At 45.5% G+C, this 20,527-nt stretch overlaps 1 protein-coding gene across 3 annotated transcripts in view; it reads left to right on the forward strand.

Annotated features, from left to right (window-relative positions):
- Positions 1-485: 485 nt before the first annotated feature.
- LOC135921195 (neprilysin-1-like) overlaps positions 486-20,527 on the forward strand; it is a 44,360-nt gene continuing 24,318 nt past the window's right edge. Inside the window, exons 1-6 of one of the 3 annotated variants that reach the window (XM_065455508.1) lie at positions 486-623; positions 3,893-3,994; positions 5,269-5,373; positions 12,369-12,467; positions 14,225-14,305; positions 19,411-19,488. In XM_065455508.1, the coding sequence (XP_065311580.1) occupies positions 603-623; positions 3,893-3,994; positions 5,269-5,373; positions 12,369-12,467; positions 14,225-14,305; positions 19,411-19,488 (486 nt within the window). In that variant the 5' untranslated portion in view covers positions 486-602. Of the gene's footprint in view, positions 624-3,872; positions 3,995-5,268; positions 5,374-12,368; positions 12,468-14,224; positions 14,306-19,410; positions 19,489-20,527 lie in introns of all 3 variants that reach the window. The other 2 variants (XM_065455509.1, XM_070538469.1) reach the window with 2 other exon arrangements.

Consider the following 20,527-nt stretch of genomic DNA (forward strand, 5'->3'; position numbering starts at 1 on the left):
CCATCCATCCATCCATCCATCCATCCATCCATCCATCCATCCATCCATCCATCCATCCATCCATCCATCCATCCAAAGAAGCGCGATAGGGCAACCCGGTTGCCGCACGACGCGTTTCTCAGCGTTCACCCGCGCTGGTGCGCCGTGCATTTCGGACGTCACGCGCATGATTCGTGGCGGCGGCGCTAGATGGCGCCGAGTGTTCTTAGGGAAGCGGGAAAAAGGAGCCGCGCTGCAGTACATGCATCATGCATAACTCGTTTCGACGGTGGCAGTACCTTGTGTTGCCATATTTATTAAATGCTAACGAATTACCGTCGACAGTCATCCTGAGACGGCTTCTGCAGCAATTTTCTGGGTCTTTCCCTTTGCTTTTTTCGTTTTTGCCTCCTGCCGCCAGATTCTTGGCTTATCCCCCTTAGTGGGTACGTGCCATAAATTCGGATTATCACCGTCATCAACGGCATCCACGTGCGGTAGCTGATCTTGCAGTAAGAAGGCATTCGCGAAGACTGAAGAAGAAAAGAAGATCGAAAAGCTATCTTGACTATTTGCACTAGGGAACAAGAACAAGAGTTTCCACAAGCAAGCTTGTAGGCATCATGGACTCTTCAGGTCCCTCGGTAAGCGTTTACAAAACCAGTCAGCTCATCGATGCATTAACATAATTCCATCATTATACCTAAGCAAACAGCTCGCATGAAGATAAAACATTGGCAGAAGCTTGCAGGCTTATGGTGCTTGTGCAGGCTTATGAGCTGAGGTCATTATCTGTGAAAAACGCATATATAGATGGCCACGGGAGGGTCGACGGGGCGGCAAGCGATGCAGGCACAGGAAGTGCGACCATGGAGTCGTCCTCGGACAGCTGAGAAGTGGGCACATGTAACGAAGCCGCAGCTTACTCCTAACTAGCGAACGGCAGCCCCTATGTTAATCGTGTCAAAAGCCAAAAAATATTCGGCCTAAACTAATTTCTCGCCTCCTGTATAAATGGCAAAGGGGATTCCTCGTTTTATTCACTTTGCAGTTATAAAAGCCGGCTCTCAACAAGCGATATTACTAAGCGACGAACTTTTATAATACCTTAAAACATATATTTAAATTTCTAAAGGCAATATAGTATTTAGCAACATTGCATCAACGTGTCGCATAAGCATAATCCGTGTCGAATGCTTAGCCTATTGCCCTTTTAGGCGGGAATTTATGTAAGAGAGAGCAAACACATCCTCGCCTAATTCCAGTCGCACCCTCCCCTGAGCGAATAAAATATAAATTTGCCCTCTCACTAGTACCGTGATAAGGCTGGCGTATAATGGTAGGTGACCGAGAAACGAAAATATCCTTTGTATAGCTGGTACACAAAACTGTTTCTTAATTTACAGTGAGTCTAACAGCACAGGGGCACTGCCACAATTTTGTAGTGGAACGCAGTTTTGCACTGCTGCACCTCGCCGCAATATTATGGCTAAGCGTCGATGTTGGGAGACTGTTTGCCCTGTTCATCCTACATTCTCACATACATTGTCATAGGTGTGCTGCGCTGTCCACGTCCCTACTCTGGAGTGCTATTAAAACAGATTTAAATAAATTTTACCCTGCATGTTTCCTAGGCGGGACGCATTCACGTGAGCATTGCATCACGTGCACATAGAGAAATTGCGCGACTTTCTTGATCCGTTGCGTTCGGTCACTATGCCAGACGTCATGCAATTTTGATCAGAGTGCACACGGGATACGCACAGGATACGTGCAGAGCGCTTCTTCTCAAATTCAAAGCAAGCCGTTACCGAACAAAAGGAAACCGTTATCACAAAACATCGGCAACAACAACAACAATAAACAGTTAAGACAAAATTAAGGTAACATTTAAGTGCCTCAAGGCTGGTTGGAAGTACTGAACGCCTTGAGCGCGTCATTTATTTTTTATTTATCACAATAATTTACCCACAGTGCCCGCAGGCATCACAACGGGGGAGGGGGTAAGCAAACAAAGAACCAATAAATAAGACAGGTAACACACACACACACGCACACGCACACACACACACGCACACGCACACACACACACACACGCACACACACGCACGCACACGCACGCACACGCACGCACACGCACGCACGCACCCGGACACACACACACGCGCGCGAGCGAAGACCGAATGAATGACAAACGTCCTCTCGCTAGCTTGTCACGCGAGCCTTACAGTGAAGCCGAGTTTGCTTTCTTTAGCGAAGCAACATTCATCGTGGTGTAGCCAGCCTTACGTGTGTGTACCACTTGTAAAATGGCGTTGATGTCACCGCTTTCAATCCAATGAACTGCTTCGAAGTAAATGAACTTTTACTTCAACGACAAGCAATTTTGCCAGGATTGAATATGTTGCGCGCAGAATGTATGCCACAAAAAAGGGAGACGCAAAGTGATGGAGCGCTTTTTCTTGCACTCCATCGCTCACCGCCTTCCTCTTCCTGGTGTCTCTTCGCGCAACATGTTCGGTTTTGAAGATCAACAACTCGTCCAACGCCGCGTCGTCTTGCAATTTGGCCACTCTCGCTCCCTTTACCGCAACACAGCAGTTCACGAAAGCAACGAGATGTTTCTCGCTCAAAGAACAAAAGTTTTTTTCTGAAGTCGATGCAGCACCTATGTCCTCTAGTGTGGAGAATCTGCCGGCCGGTTTTATGCGATGCGCAAACGCAAGCCCGTCTTCGCAGACAAAACCGTGTGCTCTTGCCGGCGAAGTTTGCTTCACCGCAACGCTGGACTGCGCGCACCCGAGCGCTGTAGCAGGTGACACGAAGCCGCCGCTCCAGGCGTCAATACACTTGCGCTGGTTTGCTTCTATATGCACGGCCGCACTGGCTGCAGTGGAGCTCCGCGGAATGCGGCCACGTTCTAGTTCGCGTATTAACCTCCAGAACGGACGAGTTTATCTGTACAGCCGACTACGGAAAGGTGAAGGCCAGTTGGCCGTTGACAGCGCTGGGCAGCTGGTCTCTACCTGTGATAGGGTGTACGTTTTGTACCGATAAATGTTTGTAACTGCGCGCGTTCAGCACTGCGCAGCTCTTGATTTTCTCGCTGAATAAAGATAGCGTATGTCGCTTGTCTGTGGTCTAGGGCTGTGGTGGGGGCGTACGTTTCTAAACACCAATAAGATATTATGGTTCTCATGGTCTGAAAAAGCCTTCATCTCCTAAAAAAAAAAAGAAATGCGGCAGATGCTACGCACATTGTTGGAATCCGCATACACCAAAGCTTTGTCTGAAAGCATAGATATTGATGAAACATTTGCTAGTTTCTGTTATCGCAGTGCCAGCGCAAGGTCCTACCGAACGCCTTCATCCAAACCACGTAAACCACGCTACAAGCTGTCCAAACGCAGTTTTCGGGTGCTTGCGCATTTTGCTATCACGCACCTGTACTACGCAATGTGGCACACACGTCGACCATCTCAAAGAGCTAGTTGACGCTGGCACCATAGAAGTATGCTTGCGATGGTGCCCTACTAGTTAGGGCGTCTGGTTGCTGCGCTTAGGGAACTTAGGTTCCATCTCGCCGTTGGACACGTGATTCAATTTAATTCCGAGCTATTCGGCAAGGCAGCAGCAGCAGAACCCAGCACCGACGGTCAGGGAAGTCTGCGAGGGATCGCAAATAAGCAGTCGCTTTAAACTAGCAAAAAAGCAAGAAATTTTCTTGCGTTAACTTTAGCATATAAAGTACTACTAACGAAAAGAACAATAAATAAAGGATGGTAGCGTTTCTTATATAGTACTGTAATACTGAATTTGATACTAAATGCTTCCTGCTCTATATCTGCTAAATTCATTTTGCAGACTTTCCCAGTGAAACTTAAGATGACTAGGCGCTTACTGTATTTTCCAGCCTGAAGAAAAATCGCGGGCATTCGCGCCAAACATGACTCCCGTGGCACCCGGGAAACCCTCCGATGTGAACGAGACTGAGTCCGAGAAGCAGCAGCATCAAGTAAGCAACGATGCGCACAGCTTTTCCTTTTTGATAGTACCTGTAGCCACTTCCATACCACAATACTCAGTGTGATGTGGCAGTGCTACGACTGTTCAGGTGTGCTCAACGAAAAGGCAGTCATGGTTCAGAGCAATCCTGCAACGCGTGAACATGAATTCTTCATGTCCCTCTTCATGGGCCAGTGTACTGTGCACGCCCTGACCAAGATGTTCTAAGCCGTTAAAGAAGAATGCAGGTAGCATCTGGAACAAAGTCCCTATTTTTTGTATTACACATTGGTACATGGCCTGTTAAAACTGAGGTGCAAAAAAGGGGTTTGTTCGTACCTAGGGTAGTGGGTGTGGAGAGGGGTACAAAAAAAGCCTTTCGTTGTTTGGATGCGGGCCACGACCACGCATCCAAATGTTTTCTCTCCAGAAAACCGGATAATATTGAGCATGTTTTCCTTGATTGTTGGGATACGGTTTTCTTTTGGGATGTCCTTCAACGGACCTTGTAAAAGGACTTGCCTTTAGGCGCCCATGGCATTAGATTTCTCCCAGATGAAAACGAGAAGGGAGTTACCGTTCCACCTAGTTAGGCTAGTAGGCCTGCACAACACATGGCGTTCTATATATTGATGGTGCGGCACGCTGATATTGATGAGCGCCCGGTTCAGGAGTACCTCTTTTGAATACCGATCTGTATCCGTACAAACACAAAGAGTTCAACAAAATGTACCTGAAAGGCCCCAATGAGTCGAAGCATTTCTGCAGGTGAACAATTTTTAGAAGGAGCTGTAGCAGCTCAGGCTCGGCTGGAGTTTGGAATTTTCCTCTACGTGTGTTGTCGCTGTAAAAATGCGTTTGCATGAACAACAAAGAAAACAAACTTGTGGCCTCTTGGTTTGAGCACTGGCCTGCAGTGCTGGGGGACTGAGGTTAGATCCCACCATTGCTCACTTATTTCCATATTTTTAAAATGTGAGCTATTCGGTGAGGCAGCAGCATGGTCAGAAAAGACAGCACCCACGGTCAGGAAAGCCCAGGGAGGTTCGCAAAAAAGGTTCCCTTAAAAAAATATAAGAAATGCGTCACCTTCTTGCGTTTAATTGTAGCATTTAAAGTAGTACTTATGAAAAGAAACAAGAAATAAAGGACGTATGGCGTTTGTTATAGGGTAATGCAGTATTGAATAGTACTAATCCTTTCTAGAATATTTCAGCAAATTTCATTTTGCACATTTTCCTAGCGAAACACAAGATAAGACCAAACGTTTACTCTATTTTCCAGCCTTACGAAAAATCGCTGGGATTCGCACCGAACGTGACTACCCTGGCGCCCGAGAAACCGTCTGATGTGAATAAGACCGAGTCCAAGCAACACCCGCAGCAGCAAGTAAGCATTGCTTAGCGCATGTTCTCGCTTTTGATGGTGGCCGTAGCTACTTCGGTACCACAACACCCAGTGTGATACGGCAGTACTACGACTGATTAGGAGTGTTAAACGAAAACGCAGTCATAATTCAGTGCAACCCCGCAACGCACATGTAGCCTCCCCCATTGCAAGGTTATCTCCGACCCAACAGCTGTGCCCAGTGGTTAGAACGGCAATCAGGCTAGGAACAAAATTCGTAAGAGGAAAATAAAATAATAATAATAATAATATTTGGGGTTTTACGTGCCAAAACCACTTTCTGAATATGAGGCACGCCGTAGTGGAGGACTCCGGAAATTTTGACCACTTGGGGTTCTTTAACGTGCACCTAAATCTAAGCACACGGGTGTTTTCGCATTTCGCCCCCATCGAAATGCGGCCGCCGTGGCCGGGATTCGATCCCGCGACCTCGTGCTCAGCAGCCCAACACCAGAGGAAAATAAAATACTAATTTATTCAATTAATATAGACTTGATTCATGGTCCCATTCACCACTCTATGACCAATAGGACTGCCGCTATTGCATGGGGTGGGTCCAGTAAGCGAGAGTTGTTTACAAGGCTGGGGCTTCACGAAAGAAACAAGTAAACAAGTAAACAAGCAAGCAAGCAAGCGAAGAAAGAAACAAGCGAACAAGAAAACAAATGAACAAGAGAACAAACAAACAAATAAACACCAAACGAACAAAAAACGAACAAGTGCATTGTTTTTGATGTATGCGACTGCAGCCAATAATACGGTGCAACAGTATGTTGGTCAGATATACAACTGATTGCTGCAGATTTAAAGTAGTGGCATGCGTACCTTGGCTGCGGAAACACGAACCTCCTCCTACTAGCTCGTATCCAGTAATCTGTTGCCACTCAGAGTATCTGAAGCTTTCCTGTGCCATGCCTCATTTTATTCAATAGGCCTTTCGGCTCATGTACATAGAGTTTGTTCAGTTCACTTCATAATTTTATGCACCTAAAATGTATTTTTATTCATGCAACACATGAATCGGGAGTACTGCGTAAGTGTGGTTCAGTATGACATGTGACCTCCGAAACTCTGGATTCGTACCTTTAGTAAAGTGACAACCGCGCTAGTTACAAGCCGAATCATAGGGCAGGTTATTTTTGGAAATCGTTAGTTATGCGACAGCAGAGATCTATATAGGCCACAAGATTGTAGTTCTGCGTTCCACTAGATTCTATGCAAACGTTACATTCCACCGTTGATGGCCTGCTGTTTCTATTAACAAGGTCGGAGCGTCGCTATGGCCACTGATGAAGCGCGAAAAAGGCGCAAAGGAATGGCATCGCCATAGAAATCGCTGCAAACTCGTTGCCCGAAGTTGGTGTAGTCTTATGACTTGGCGTTCACTAGATTATGATTGCGTTCACTAGATTCTACGCCACTCTTACCATTTACGGTTCTCGGTCGGCTGATGCAAATAATTATGAGGGCGGAGCGTTGCTCTGACCACTGACGAATGGCCGCAATGAATGTTGTAGAATAGAAGTGTTACATTATGCTTGCCGTTGCTTTAGAACAAGCGATAGCGCTAATTATTTGAAGAACTCAGTTTCCATACTGTTACTTTTGTGATATGCTATAACGTAGCTACAACGTACAGTGGATCACATCCTCGTCGTCAATACGGTAATCGAGAAATCCGCAGAGTACAGTGAACCCCTCTATATGGCTTTCACAGATTACGAAAAGGCATTTGATTCAAGCGATATAGCAGCAGTTATAGAGGCATTACGTAATCAAGGAGCACAGGACACCTCCGTGACTATCTTCGAAAGTATCTACAGAGATTTCACAGCTACCTTAATTCTCCTCAAGGAAAGCAAGAAGATATCTATAAAGAAAGGGGTCAGACAAGCAGACACAATCTCTCCAATGCTTTTCACTGTGCGCTTGGAGGTAGTATTCAAGCTATTAAACTGGGAAAACTTAGGAGTAAGGATAAACGGCGAATATCTCAGCAACCTTCGATTTGCGGATGACATTGTCCTGTTCAGCAACACTGGGGACGAGTTACAACAATTAATTAAGGACCTTAACAAAGAGAGTATAAGAGTAGGGTTAAAGATTAATGCACAGAAGACAAAGATGGTGATCAATAGCCGGGCAAGGGAACAAGAGGGAACAAGAGTTCAGGATCGCCAGTCAGCCTCTAGAGTCTGTGAAAGAGTACGTTTCCCTAGGTCAATTACTCACAGGGGAGCCTGATCATGAGAAGGAAATTTACAGAACAATAAAAATGGCATTCGGCAGACATTGTCAGATCCTGACTAGAAGCTTACCATTATCATTAAAAAGAAAGTTGTACAATCAATGCATTCTACCTGTTCTCACATATGGGGCAGAAACTTGGAGACTGGCAAAGAAGCTCGAAAACAAGGAGCGCGCAAAGAGTGAACAAACAAGTGTTAGGCATCACGTTAAGAGACATGAAGAGAGCGGCGTGGATCAGAGATCAAACAGGGATAGCCGATATTATAATTGACATTAGGAAAAAGAAATGGAGCTGGGCAGGTCATGTAACGCGTAGGTTAGATAACCGCTGTACCATTAGGGTTACAGAATGGGTGCCAAGAGAAGGGAAGTGCAGTCGACGACGGCAGAAGACCAGGTGGGGTGACGAAATTAAGAAATTCGCAGGCGCTAGCTGGTATCGGTTGGCATAGGACAGGGGTAATTGGAGATCGCAGGGAGATGCTTTCGTCCTGCAGTGGACATAAAATAGCTGCTGCTGCTGCTGATGATGATGATGATGATGATAACCTGTGTTATATTTGAGAACACGAAGTCTCTGAACAACTAGCCATTGACACTGCATTTATAACTAAGCTTTGCACTTACGACGGAGCTGCAAAATCGTACATATTAACTCTATACATATATTATAGCCGTGAAGTATTTGTATATACACGTTTATACCTGACTTGACACGTGACGATATTTCACAACAGCGAAAGTGCTGTATTTTTAACGCCTCGTCCAACGTCAACCACGCATGGCCGACAGACGTTGCTGCTGTTGCACGTGTCTTAGATGGTGTTTCAAGCGTTTCTTCGTATTTCTTGCTTCGATAGCTTCTCTATGCACCTTCCGGTACTGTGTTTTCTTTTGTATATCTGAGCTACTTCGCTTGAGCGATCGTTTCTTGCGCTCTTTCTTACACGCGTCAATCGCGTTGCTCTTGAGCTCTTGGCGGGATGCTAGTTGGAATTGCAAGTCACGCCGCAGTATACACATCACTGCTGAGCTTCGACATAAACGGGTGCGCTATGGCGCAAACCGAGCAAGAATACATCACGCAGATCCGATGTAAGGTTATGTTTGACAACTCTGCAACGGAAAGGCTCATGCCAAAAGCTTCATAACAGCTAGAGGTACCGAAAACAAGATAATTATTTTAGCGAGAAGTTAAGAGTTACCTAAGTAATAGAAGTGAAGGCCAGACGCGCTCAAGCTCGCGTCTGCGCGCCTTGCGTCTGCCGCGACTCGCAAAGAATGGCGGTTCGTGTGGACGCCTTGGCGGACATCGTATCGCTCCGCGATATAGAATCTGGGTCAACATACTTAAATGGTTATTAATGCAGCTGTTTCACTTTAAGAGTTGTCAAATCGGCGCAATGAAAGGGGAGAAAAACTACTTTCTCTCATGACCTTAATCAGCCTCACTGAGAATTGATTGCACCACGCCGCACAGCTGCGTAACTTCAGGCCCGTGGCGACGCGAAGCTGACGTTTGTCCGGAGCCAACCCGCTTTCCCTTGTTCATAAAGAACCACTTCTCGGGAACACATGTGCGCTCGTTCCGCGCTTCAACGCTCACGAGCTGTCCCGCACCGTCTGCGCATGCGTATATGTGTGGTCGGGCCTTAGGTGTTTTACAAGTGAACGCGCACCTGTGGCTCTCTATAACGAGCCATGGGTGGTGTAATCGTTTGTATGTCCACTCTGTCGCCTGTTTCCCAACCTGATGTATGCCAAATTCCCTGCGAGTAACTTTACACCTGCTGTAGGAGTGCGTTTGCGCCGAATGGACAGTGCTTTCAACGCTTTATTTTCGAGTTCTTGGGCCGCCTCGGAGCGTATTGTACGTGCGTGTGTTAGCAGCAACTCCTGGCTACAGCGACTTGGGCCTTTCCCTCGTTTGCGCCCTCTTGTAATAAAGGGACACGGAATAGGAATTTCGGGGCGTGTTATATACGATCAAATTAACCATCTGAAATAACAGAACGATTGTTACTACCCTGAGAGGAGGCGCGGTATGAGCCAGAAGAGACACGGAAACGAAAGACGGGCAGCGACGCCGTCTCGAAACTTACGTACCAGCTCACTGGTACGTCATTGAGTTTGACAGCGTGTGCGCGGATGTACTTAAATGTTTATTGGAGAAGAAGGACCACACTGGATTAAAAAGGGAGCGAAGACTCAACCTTGCAATTTTCGAGAACTTGACTTACGTTAAAATCTGTCCATACACGAGAAAATATTTTCAGATCCATGACATCAAGACTGACGTATTGGTATTAATGGATACAGAATAAAACAATGAATTAATATAGCGCTTAAAATATTTTATCGATATAAATACATTTAGGTTCACATTTCAGTATCTCATCAAAGGCAGCATGCTGCCATTGGAGTATTCATAGCAGATGCTTGCCTGCCAGCCCACTGCCCCTAATAGTGCTTAGCTACATGCGTTTGCTTGTATAGTGCGCTGTCCTCTCGTCCTCGATCTCGGATGCCATGGCAAAGTGCATCTTTCCACATCCCCGACTCCCAGTGCTCGGTGCGTGTGTTTTTTCTTTATAGAGCCCTGCGCCAGAGCAGCCTCAAATACAGCAGCATATGACGTGATTAATTCATCCACTGATCGTTTCTCAATGTCATTCAATGCTTATGAAGGAGAACATGTTGCTGGGCTATTTGGTGCTTACATAGTGTATAGGTGCGGCTAACCCTAGGAATGTTTCCCTAGATCTAGAGAATCCAGGCCTTGTTCAAACTAAAAGAAAAATTAAATTCGTCCAAATCTATGGAAATTTCAGGCTAGGACACCAAGGAAAGAAGAAGGAAAAAAGAACGGAGAGGGAAAAGCAACCGATGCGATGACCGATACGTGAAACTGGTGGCATGAAGGCGTATTTAGATTCCGGTCATCGCAAATTACCTTCGCAGTAGGATGCTAAGTATGACTAGTGATTGTGTTGCAGCACAGTGAACGTTTCTTGCCAAGTAAACAGCAGAGGCCACGGGCTGTGCTGTCGACTTTTCTGCACTTTGAATGGAAACGTGTGCCTCTAACCGGCAAAACAATCTCATGCTCCAACACCAAAAAAAGCAGTATTGGCTAATCCCGCCGTAAGCGGGCACCTAGCGTCGACCACGTCAATAGGATCGTGGCGCTGAGCAGCCGAATCTGCACGGAAGCACGCAAACTGTCCATACGCAAATGAACCTTCGAGTCCCAGTGATTGCGGGCTTGGGAGAGTTTGGCAACGAGGACATAACAAATTGGCGGCAAATCTTCTTACTTCACTGCAAAAGAAGTGCAAGCACGCACACGCCGTGGTTCTACGCGGTCAATACGCGTGGTGCAAATAAATCTAATTCCACGTCTTTTACATTGGTGTCGTTTAGTGAGACACAGTGTTTACGGTGTTGCATTCTTTAAGGGAAGCATGGGGCCCATCTTTCTTGAGATTCTAGCAAGGTTCCACGTCAGTCCTGGCACTCTGTCCTTGTCCAAACTTGCTTTTCATATAGAGCAGCGCACAAAGGGTGCGCACGTCTTCTGGCTTCACTGAATATGACTTCAAGCTGGAGGCTGTGTTGCTAGGAGAACAACTTGCGCTCCGACAATATTTCAGTTTGATTGCAGCGACTTCATCATTTAAGTATATTGAAGAGCTTAGAGATAAGATTAGATGATAAAATTTGCAGTCTATTTACACAGCGCAAACAAGCTTTATCTTTACAAAAAACATATGGACAACCTGGACAACCGCACCTTGCAATAATATAGGGAAATCTAGGGAATATTCAAATCCCAGTTGAGGAAATACTGGCTGCGAAGGTGGTCAGCGTTGCTGTAGCGGAACGACACGGCCACAATGATAGAAACTTGACAGTCACATTTAAAGTGTGGTGGACTATAGGCGGGTGAGAGACGGGATATACGAAAAAGTAGACGTGTCTCTTGGTTTTATTTTATTATGAATGTGGCGGTGAATTACGTTATGTCTTTATTCAGTGTTTGTACTTCTGCCAGGACATCGAACAAATGCGATAGCGCGCAAGATTCTGAACGGCAGTTATCGACAGTCTATTCTATACACCTACTTGCGCATATGTTACAGTATTAAGATATGAAGCTGTGCACGAAACTGTTCACACAATGGAGCTAATGAGAAAAACAGATAGTAAAAAATATAAATGTTAGCGCAGAAATACTGTACAGAAATACAGCGGGGATGGAGCGAAATAAAATGTGAATGCTTGTTTAATAGGGGTCATTTTTAGTGTTTGCATCGCACTTACCTTGTTTCTGTCGTGTTCTTCCAAGCCGGTGTTTACCTCCTGACAATCACGCAGTAACTAGCCTAGCAAGATTTTATACAAAAAAAGAAAAACTCTGTCACGATGACGGAGCATTGAAAACCTTCACACGGTTTCTCGTGCTTAAAGCGGGGAAACGATGTGAAACATCTCCAGCAAATATTCGTGTGAAACGGGTAGTTGTATTACCCGCTAAATCACCTGGCGCTCTACTCAGTTTATGTGTGAGCAGGCCCGCATTCTAAAGTAACTGGCGAGGAAATGCGACCGAAAGTTCGTATTTGGGACTTGCTAGGCATTTCGAAGTAATTCGAACACACTGTTGTCGAGCAGTGAAGGAATTTGTGGCCTTCTAAAATTTTCTATGTTGTCCCTCTCTCTTAAAGAGTCCCTCCGCGGTGGAAGTCCAGGCAAAATCTGCAAGTCCCGCGGTATCGGAAAGCCCGAGAAATAAGTTGTCCGCCTTTTTCTCAAAAAAACCATCGGTAAGTTGTTCACACATGATACTGAACATCAGTATCTTCATTATCAGCACGTTTTAGCATACAGTTTAATCTTTGGAGGCTCCTAGTGTTATTCTTATTCAGTGTCTATCGTTTTCGGGTTAAATTGCTTTTTTAAATTTTGGAGATTTACATGGGGTAATATCTTTTAAAGAGAGAAACCTGCGAGAAATCGAGATTTTGATGATTTATAGGCCCGAATTTTGGAATTTTTCTGCTAACTTTAGCAAGCGATTAACACAAGCTGTGGTCTCCTTTTAGACACGAGCGTCTTAATTAGAGAAGTCGATTCAATCACTGGAACATATACCGAAATGTAGAACTGGCCGCAGATCTTTTGATGAACTCAATTATGCTAATCTTCGTCGACATTTATTTTTAAACATTTACACAAACCACAAAAACAAAACACAAAGCGCAGAAAAAAGAACCGATAGAATTTGTAAGTTACACTTCTCGAAGAAACGCCAGCCTTACTGTGAGTGTACTCGCGGTGCGCCAGAAAAAGGAAGCATGAACGCAAAACGTATATGAAGTTGCCACGCTAGCTCGCCGTGAGGTAATGAGATTTAGGAAGCCTCTGCTTGGGGTTAAGTTAGTCGTTTATTGATGAAGACAAATGAAGTTGAATTTCAAAGGAACGATGAAGGTCTACCTAGCGTTCTTTGATAACGTTAAAAAGAAAAGAAAAAAGAAAATAAAGCAAGATATCCAGAAGTAGAACGAAGCGTTTACCAACATAAAAATAGAAATTTTGACCTTGATTTTTTTTTCGGTAATGACCAACCATTTGCCGTCAAATTGACTATTCATTAGTTACTTCGCCAGCCTGAACTAAATCTTGTTCTATAGCGTCCCTTAGGAACTGCTATTGATTGAACAACGCTAGGTGCTCGTGAAAGGAACATTTAGAAACTAATAAAAGATGTCAATGCAAAAGCGTGTCTTTCGGTACAAAACGCGATTTTATTACAATGATGTTTGCAAATCCCGAAAAGCATTTGTGACGGGTAATAAAGTTATACTTGTAATACCGCTCAATGAGCAATGAATTATAATAACAAGTTGAACTAAGTTGGTCGCCCTCTTAAAACGCGAAATAGGTGACTTGTACCAATAGTGGGACCTTGCTGTAGCAGAAAACGACGCAAAATCGAAATTGAGGGTACCACGTTTCGCAAAGCCATATAATACACAACGCAGGTATCATTCTATGACCTGGCGTGGTTGCTGAGTGACTGTGGTGTTAGGCTGCTGAGCACGAGGTCGCGGGATCGAATCCCGGCCACGGCGGCCGCATTTCGAAGGGAGCGAAATGCGAAAACACCTGTGTACTTAGACTATAGGTGCACGTTAAAGAACGCCAGGTGGTCCAAATTTCCGGAGTCCCCCACTACGTCGTGCCTCATAATCAGAAAGTGGTTTTGGCATGTAAAACCCCATAAGTAAATCAATTAATTAATTCTTTCTATGCTACGCCGATACCTCAAAATTCTAATCGAAGTGCGGGAAACATTTCATATAGCCCATGGTACGATTTCGGATACGCTGGAGCAAAATGATAGGATGGATACACTCGGCCTGGCTTGTGTGTGCATGCTTAGTTAGACGGAGGTGAAAGTAACAAAGGCAAATTCACGAATTACTGTCGACATGTCGGTGCCACTAATGCCCCATTGAGTACTCACATGTCGAAATTAAGGTTTCTGAGCAAACGTCTTGTGGGAATTCATTTTCAGGCGAGCCCGAAGGGTGTTCGTATACTTGAAGAGGAACGCATGGGCTCGCCCAGCCGCCAAAGCACCAGGAGCAGGCGACAGGTGAGAGCCTAATTGGCGAATAGCTTGCCCTGTTCGGTCACACGTTTCTCTTGTCCGTGTGTGTCAGGGTGCGAAGGCGACGGTCGTTCACTGAACTAGCCCACTGTCTCTGAAATTGTGTTCAGCGGAGCCCCATTGATCACAGAGAGATCCGAGGGAACGACTATAAAACACGATATTCAGGAGTGCCGTCTAGATAGATGGAATGATATGCAGAAGCCTCTTGATAGTACCGGGGCGGCAACAGTTGTCAACTTGCCAGAAAGGGAGAACGTGTGACGTACAACTACTTCTCCGCCACGCCTCCGGCTCATCGTGTATTTTTATCTTCACCGATATTTCATATCACAAAACTTTTCGAGTTTCTTTATTTGCTTTTATGGAATGAAAACAAAAAAAAAACAAGCCACTTATGGCGGCACCGGCGACGTATCTGTGAAAGTACGTCGTCCAAACCAGACTTTAGAAGATTACGTATAAACGTTAAAGAGGTGTGAACAGGTGGAACTGAAGTAACTACTTCGACTGCAGGCTCATTCCAGACTTCAGTACCCTTATTTCAGGCGGGACGTAACATGTTTCGCAGTGTAATTGCAATTTGCAAGTAATAATTTAGGCAGCAAAAAGATGAGATCGATCGATATCATAGGGCGTTTTTGCTGTTGTGGCCCTGGCTGAACATCTCCTTTCTTCAGCATCTTTGTATTGATCAAAATGCACTTGTGGAGGAAGAAAGGAGTCGGGGGGGGTGGAGTCTTTCAGGGAGCAATGGGCTTGTCAGGACTTCTTGAATGCTAAAAGCTTGCGAGCTCTTGTCACTCAGTGAGACGGGCTGCTCTGCGTTCCGTTTATCAGTTGTCTGCTCATGCGCGGAGCTCTGCAAGCGTATCGGTACATGGAGCGAGCGGGTCGCGAATCGCTTTAATAATTTTTAACAGGAGTTTCTTAATTTAAGTACTCAGCACAATGCGTTGGCGGGCTAGTTGGTGCGAATCCATGAATACTTTGTTTAGCGCAAAACGACAGAGACAAGAAAGACGACAGGACAAGGCGCTACTCTCAACTGACATCATTTTATTGCGTCACTCCTTTATAGACCGCTCAATCTAGAGGAACATGCGCAGTGAGCACCATGTGGTGGAGCCACCAACATCCGATCCCAAGAGCGCACTCATGCGACAGAATCCAAAAAACCAAATTCAGCGCTGTACAAGGTTAAGGAAGGCACACTAATGCACTGTGACCCCAATGACTGAATGAAAAATGCTTCCGATAACTCTCGGGCGGTGGTGTCACGGCTCATCTTCAAAATCGTGGTATCACGAAACAGGGGTTTGCACTTGCATGTTTTACAATGCAGAGCCAAATTGGAACCTGTGCCTGTAGGTATGGACCGCTCATGTTCTCTAAGGCGCTCGTTAACACAGCGGCCTGACTGCCCTACATACACTTTGCCACATGACAAGGGAATCTTATAAACCACACCGACGCCGCAATCTACAAACTTCACGTGGTTCTTTTCACAAACAGGTTTTTTACTTGTTTTAGAAATACGGTTGCACAACATTGACAGTTTCTGAGGAGCGGAAAACACTATCGGAATTTGGTATCTAGTGGCAACATTCTTTAGATTGTGAGCCACTCTGTGGCAATACGGCACAACTTCAGGCCTCTTCTTTTGTGTGATGCAGTTACTTTTGTGCCGCTTCCCTTTCAGTTTTTGAAGCAAAACCTCCGAGACTGACGTCACCACCACACTTGGGTAACCAGCAGCCTGCAGCCTATTTAACTGTGCAATGAAACTCATGTTCGCAGAGTGATGACAAGATTTCTTTAAGGAAGATTCTAAACACATCAAAGCAATAGCGCGTTTCACAGTCTTTGAGTGCGCGGACGCGTAAGGTAAAAGACCCTTACGTGCACGTGGCGAGTACATCCAACAGGCGTGGCCTGTTTGTAAGGATAGCTGCAAATCTAAAAACTGGAGTTTACCGTCCCTAGATAGCTCATGTGTGAAAGTTAAACCTTTGCCATTGTCATTGAACATTGTTAAAATATCAGCTACCGTCACGGAGCATTCGTTGTTAGTCGTTGTAGATATGTTGACGATTTTCTTGTTGTGATAAAACAGACTAACAACGAATGCTCCGTGACGGTAGCTGATATTTTAACAATGTTCAATGACAATGGCAAAGGTTTAACTTTCACACATGAGCTATCTAGGGACGGTAAACTCCAGTTTTTAGATTTGCAGCTATCCTTACAAACAGGCCACGCCTGTTGGATGTACTCGCCACGTGCACGTAAGGGTCTTTTACCTTACGCGTCCGCGCACTCAAAGACTGTGAAACGCGCTATTGCTTTGATGTGTTTAGAATCTTCCTTAAAGAAATCTTGTCATCACTCTGCGAACATGAGTTTCATTGCACAGTTAAATAGGCTGCAGGCTGCTGGTTACCCAAGTGTGGTGGTGACGTCAGTCTCGGAGGTTTTGCTTCAAAAACTGAAAGGGAAGCGGCACAAAAGTAACTGCATCACACAAAAGAAGAGGCCTGAAGTTGTGCCGTATTGCCACAGAGTGGCTCACAATCTAAAGAATGTTGCCACTAGATACCAAATTCCGATAGTGTTTTCCGCTCCTCAGAAACTGTCAATGTTGTGCAACCGTATTTCTAAAACAAGTAAAAAACCTGTTTGTGAAAAGAACCACGTGAAGTTTGTAGATTGCAGCGTCGGTGTGGTTTATAAGATTCCCTTGTCATGTGGCAAAGTGTATGTAGGGCAGTCAGGCCGCTGTGTTAACGAGCGCCTTAGAGAACATGAGCGATCCATACCTACAGGCACAGGTTCCAATTTGGCTCTGCATTGTAAAACATGCAAGTGCAAACCCCTGTTTCGTGATACCACGATTTTGAAGATGAGCCGTGACACCACCGCCCGAGAGTTATCGGAAGCATTTTTCATTCAGTCATTGGGGTCACAGTGCATTAGTGTGCCTTCCTTAACCTTGTACAGCGCTGAATTTGGTTTTTTGGATTCTGTCGCATGAGTGCGCTCTTGGGATCGGATGTTGGTGGCTCCACCACATGGTGCTCACTGCGCATGTTCCTCTAGATTGAGCGGTCTATAAAGGAGTGACGCAATAAAATGATGTCAGTTGAGAGTAGCGCCTTGTCCTGTCGTCTTTCTTGTCTCTGTCGTTTTGCGCTAAACAAAGTATTCATGGTTAAGTACTCAAGAAAGTACGCACGGTTGTTTCAAATTACACCTAATAGCTTTCGCTACTTATAATTCGGGCAAATTTTCTCATAAACAATAAGACGTGCATAATCTTCAAATTCAACTGTCCTTTTACGAACGTCGTTAGAGACCTTGAGTACAAGGTTTTAAGCTTCTTGAGGCCCCCTCCCCTCCCCCCCCCCCGCACACAGACCGTATTGTTAAGCATACCTAGTCCTTCGCGAGTTTACTTGTGCGAACGAGGCGATTCTGTAGTAATAACAAAAAGGAAAAAGAAAAGAACAAATCAGAAAAACAAAAGAATTGCAGCTATCACTAAATCAATGGGTAACCATCGACTTAGACGAACTGGTAATTTCCGTATCTCTTTCAGTTGAGCAGCCGTATATAGACAAAGTACAAACGCCGGACGAACCCTATTCAAGCTGCACGTTTCACGCCACTCTCAAAACAAGTGTTAACAATGTGCCGGGCGATCACATTCTGCCTGTTTTGATGTAGTTGCGTGGCGGCCGTCCAATGCTTCTCATGATGCCGCTTTACGATAACTAACTGGCCATTATTACCGAACGCTTACCATTTAATGAAAATAACTTCTTTTGAACGCGGCTGCGCTACTGTATATTGACGCAGGCACGCAGAAGCGCGAAATGCCGCGTGAACAGGCCTTGACTACAGCAGGGTCCGAATTCACAAAACTTTTTCGATCGTAAGCGCTGTTAGCCATCGGACGGTACCCTTTGCTTACACTGTGTCCCCCGCTGTGACTGGCTAGTATCTGCTCTTAGAAAAGTTCTGGGGTGCTATAACGTAAAGCTATTCCAATTCTGTAAAGCGTCCTCCACAATTGGTCGAAAAATTACCCCCCTCCCCCTTCGCCTGTCTGTCACGCGATGTCACGTTAACCGCGATAGCTTCCCATCTGATATTACGCATACAGACTTTCTTTTATGCATGAAGACCGAACAAAAAAAAAGAATAATTATTTCTTTTTCGGCGCCTTTTCGCCATTAGCCTTGTGCTATTCGTCAAAAAATATAGGGCTGCGCCCACTTCGTCTGTCTGTAACGCGACGTCAAAAAAACAGTGAAAGCTCAACGCGTGAAAGTCACGTGTACGCGTTAAAGATGCAGTATTACGCCGAACAAAACTGAATTTTATTCTGAATAGCCGGAGACTGCCCGTTCCAAAATGAATAGAAGATGACTGTTCGCCGATTGCTCAGGCACTGGCTATGGACACCTACTCGAGAGCATGGATTTAATTTGGCGGATAATAAAGCTTCTTGCGTGGCAATATAACGTTATGCAGCTGCTTCACCACGTATGCGACATCACTCTGCCAACACTTCTTTGCTGAGGATTCGTTTTAGCGGTATTCTTAACCTTCCGTTGCACGCCGCCGCGATTTTCAGCGAGCCACCGCAATCTAAGTAAGGGGAAGCGGACCAATCGCTGTCGCCGGCACCACCCTCTTTATCCGGTTATCTATTTTCCCAATGCTGGCTCGGCCCCATCGAAGCCCTCTTCATTTGAGGGGGCTCTTCTCCTCTTGTCTGTCTATTAAAAAAAAAACCGCTTAATGTAGGGAATATGTTATCTGTGTAGGGAATATGTAGGGGATATGTTAAGTGACCTCCTATAGACGAAGAGAGAATTTGATTGGGCTGTTCAGACAACGCCGCGGGTCAACGCCCGATGCTTGCGTCGGCGGTTAGGTAAATTTGGCGTAAGGAAATTCGAATAAAAACAAATTGGAATAGATTTACGTGATAGGGTCCCTGGCATAAGAATAGTTTTGTGAATTTTGAGTTAGAAGCATACAAAGCATACAAAAAACAGTTCTACTTCTCTTTTTCTCTGCAGACAGTCGTTGACCTCTTGGCCTACCTCATGCCGCGCCACTCAAGTGGTGGCTCGATGCAAAGGTTCCTAGGCATCGTGGTAAGGCTCCCGTTGACGTTGTGCTCTTTTCATTTTCATATGAACAAACCAAAGCTATTCTTGAATACTGATGATGATGATGTTATAAAACATCACGGCAGAACCCATCTGACGATAACTGTCGGAGGTAACGCGATTAGCATTCAAGGAATGTGGCGACACACCGTTTGCTGAACTCAAGTGGTGGTCACATCTTTAGTGGTCATTCTAAGACTTTCGGTGCTTCTGCTATGTATGCGACGTATACACTGTCTAAAGTATCGGCCCACTTTTGTATGGCACTCGCTTGACAATGCCGCCCATGATCACGGCGGCATGTTGACCACTTTATGACGACGACAACGCCGCGCCAATAATGAAATGACGAAGAAGGAATGGCGTCGTCGTATGACAAGGATAGTAGGACGACTTTGAGATTAGGGTTCTGAAGTGATGGTGATGGTACAACGACGACATCCTGACAACGACGGGATGGGCACAATGGTATAGGGATGAGTGTTATGACAACAATCAGATGAAAAAGCTAGAATGACGACGATGGCACAGCCACGGCAGCATGACAGTGGATGCATGGTAGCCGCTGTCTGACGAAGACGCCATGACGGCGAGAGCGTGGCAACGACGGCATAATTAACGGTTGAATAAAGGCAACGTGATTACTCTATAATGACGGAGAATGAATGGCGTCTATGTTACGACGAAGGCCGTATGACAACGACAACGTGATGACAGTGGGGTGATGTTTCCGAAGTGAACACAACGGTAAAATGACAGTTAAAATGAACGCGGTGTGAGTGATCACAACAGTAAAACGACCGCGGTATGAGGACGATGGGATGACGAAGAGTGTATGAAGACGATGGTGTGACGACAACGGCTTGACGAGAGACGGATGACGACGCTGAAGTGATGGTGATAAAACGACCATGACGTGAACACGACGACGATATGACAATGAATACCAGATGATCGACTGTATGACGAAACAGCGGCTATGACGGCATTACGACGGCGGTATGGCGATGGCGTTACTCCGACG

Source organism: Dermacentor albipictus, chromosome 5 (genome assembly GCF_038994185.2).
Source record: "Dermacentor albipictus isolate Rhodes 1998 colony chromosome 5, USDA_Dalb.pri_finalv2, whole genome shotgun sequence".
Lineage (NCBI taxonomy): Eukaryota > Metazoa > Arthropoda > Arachnida > Ixodida > Ixodidae > Dermacentor > Dermacentor albipictus.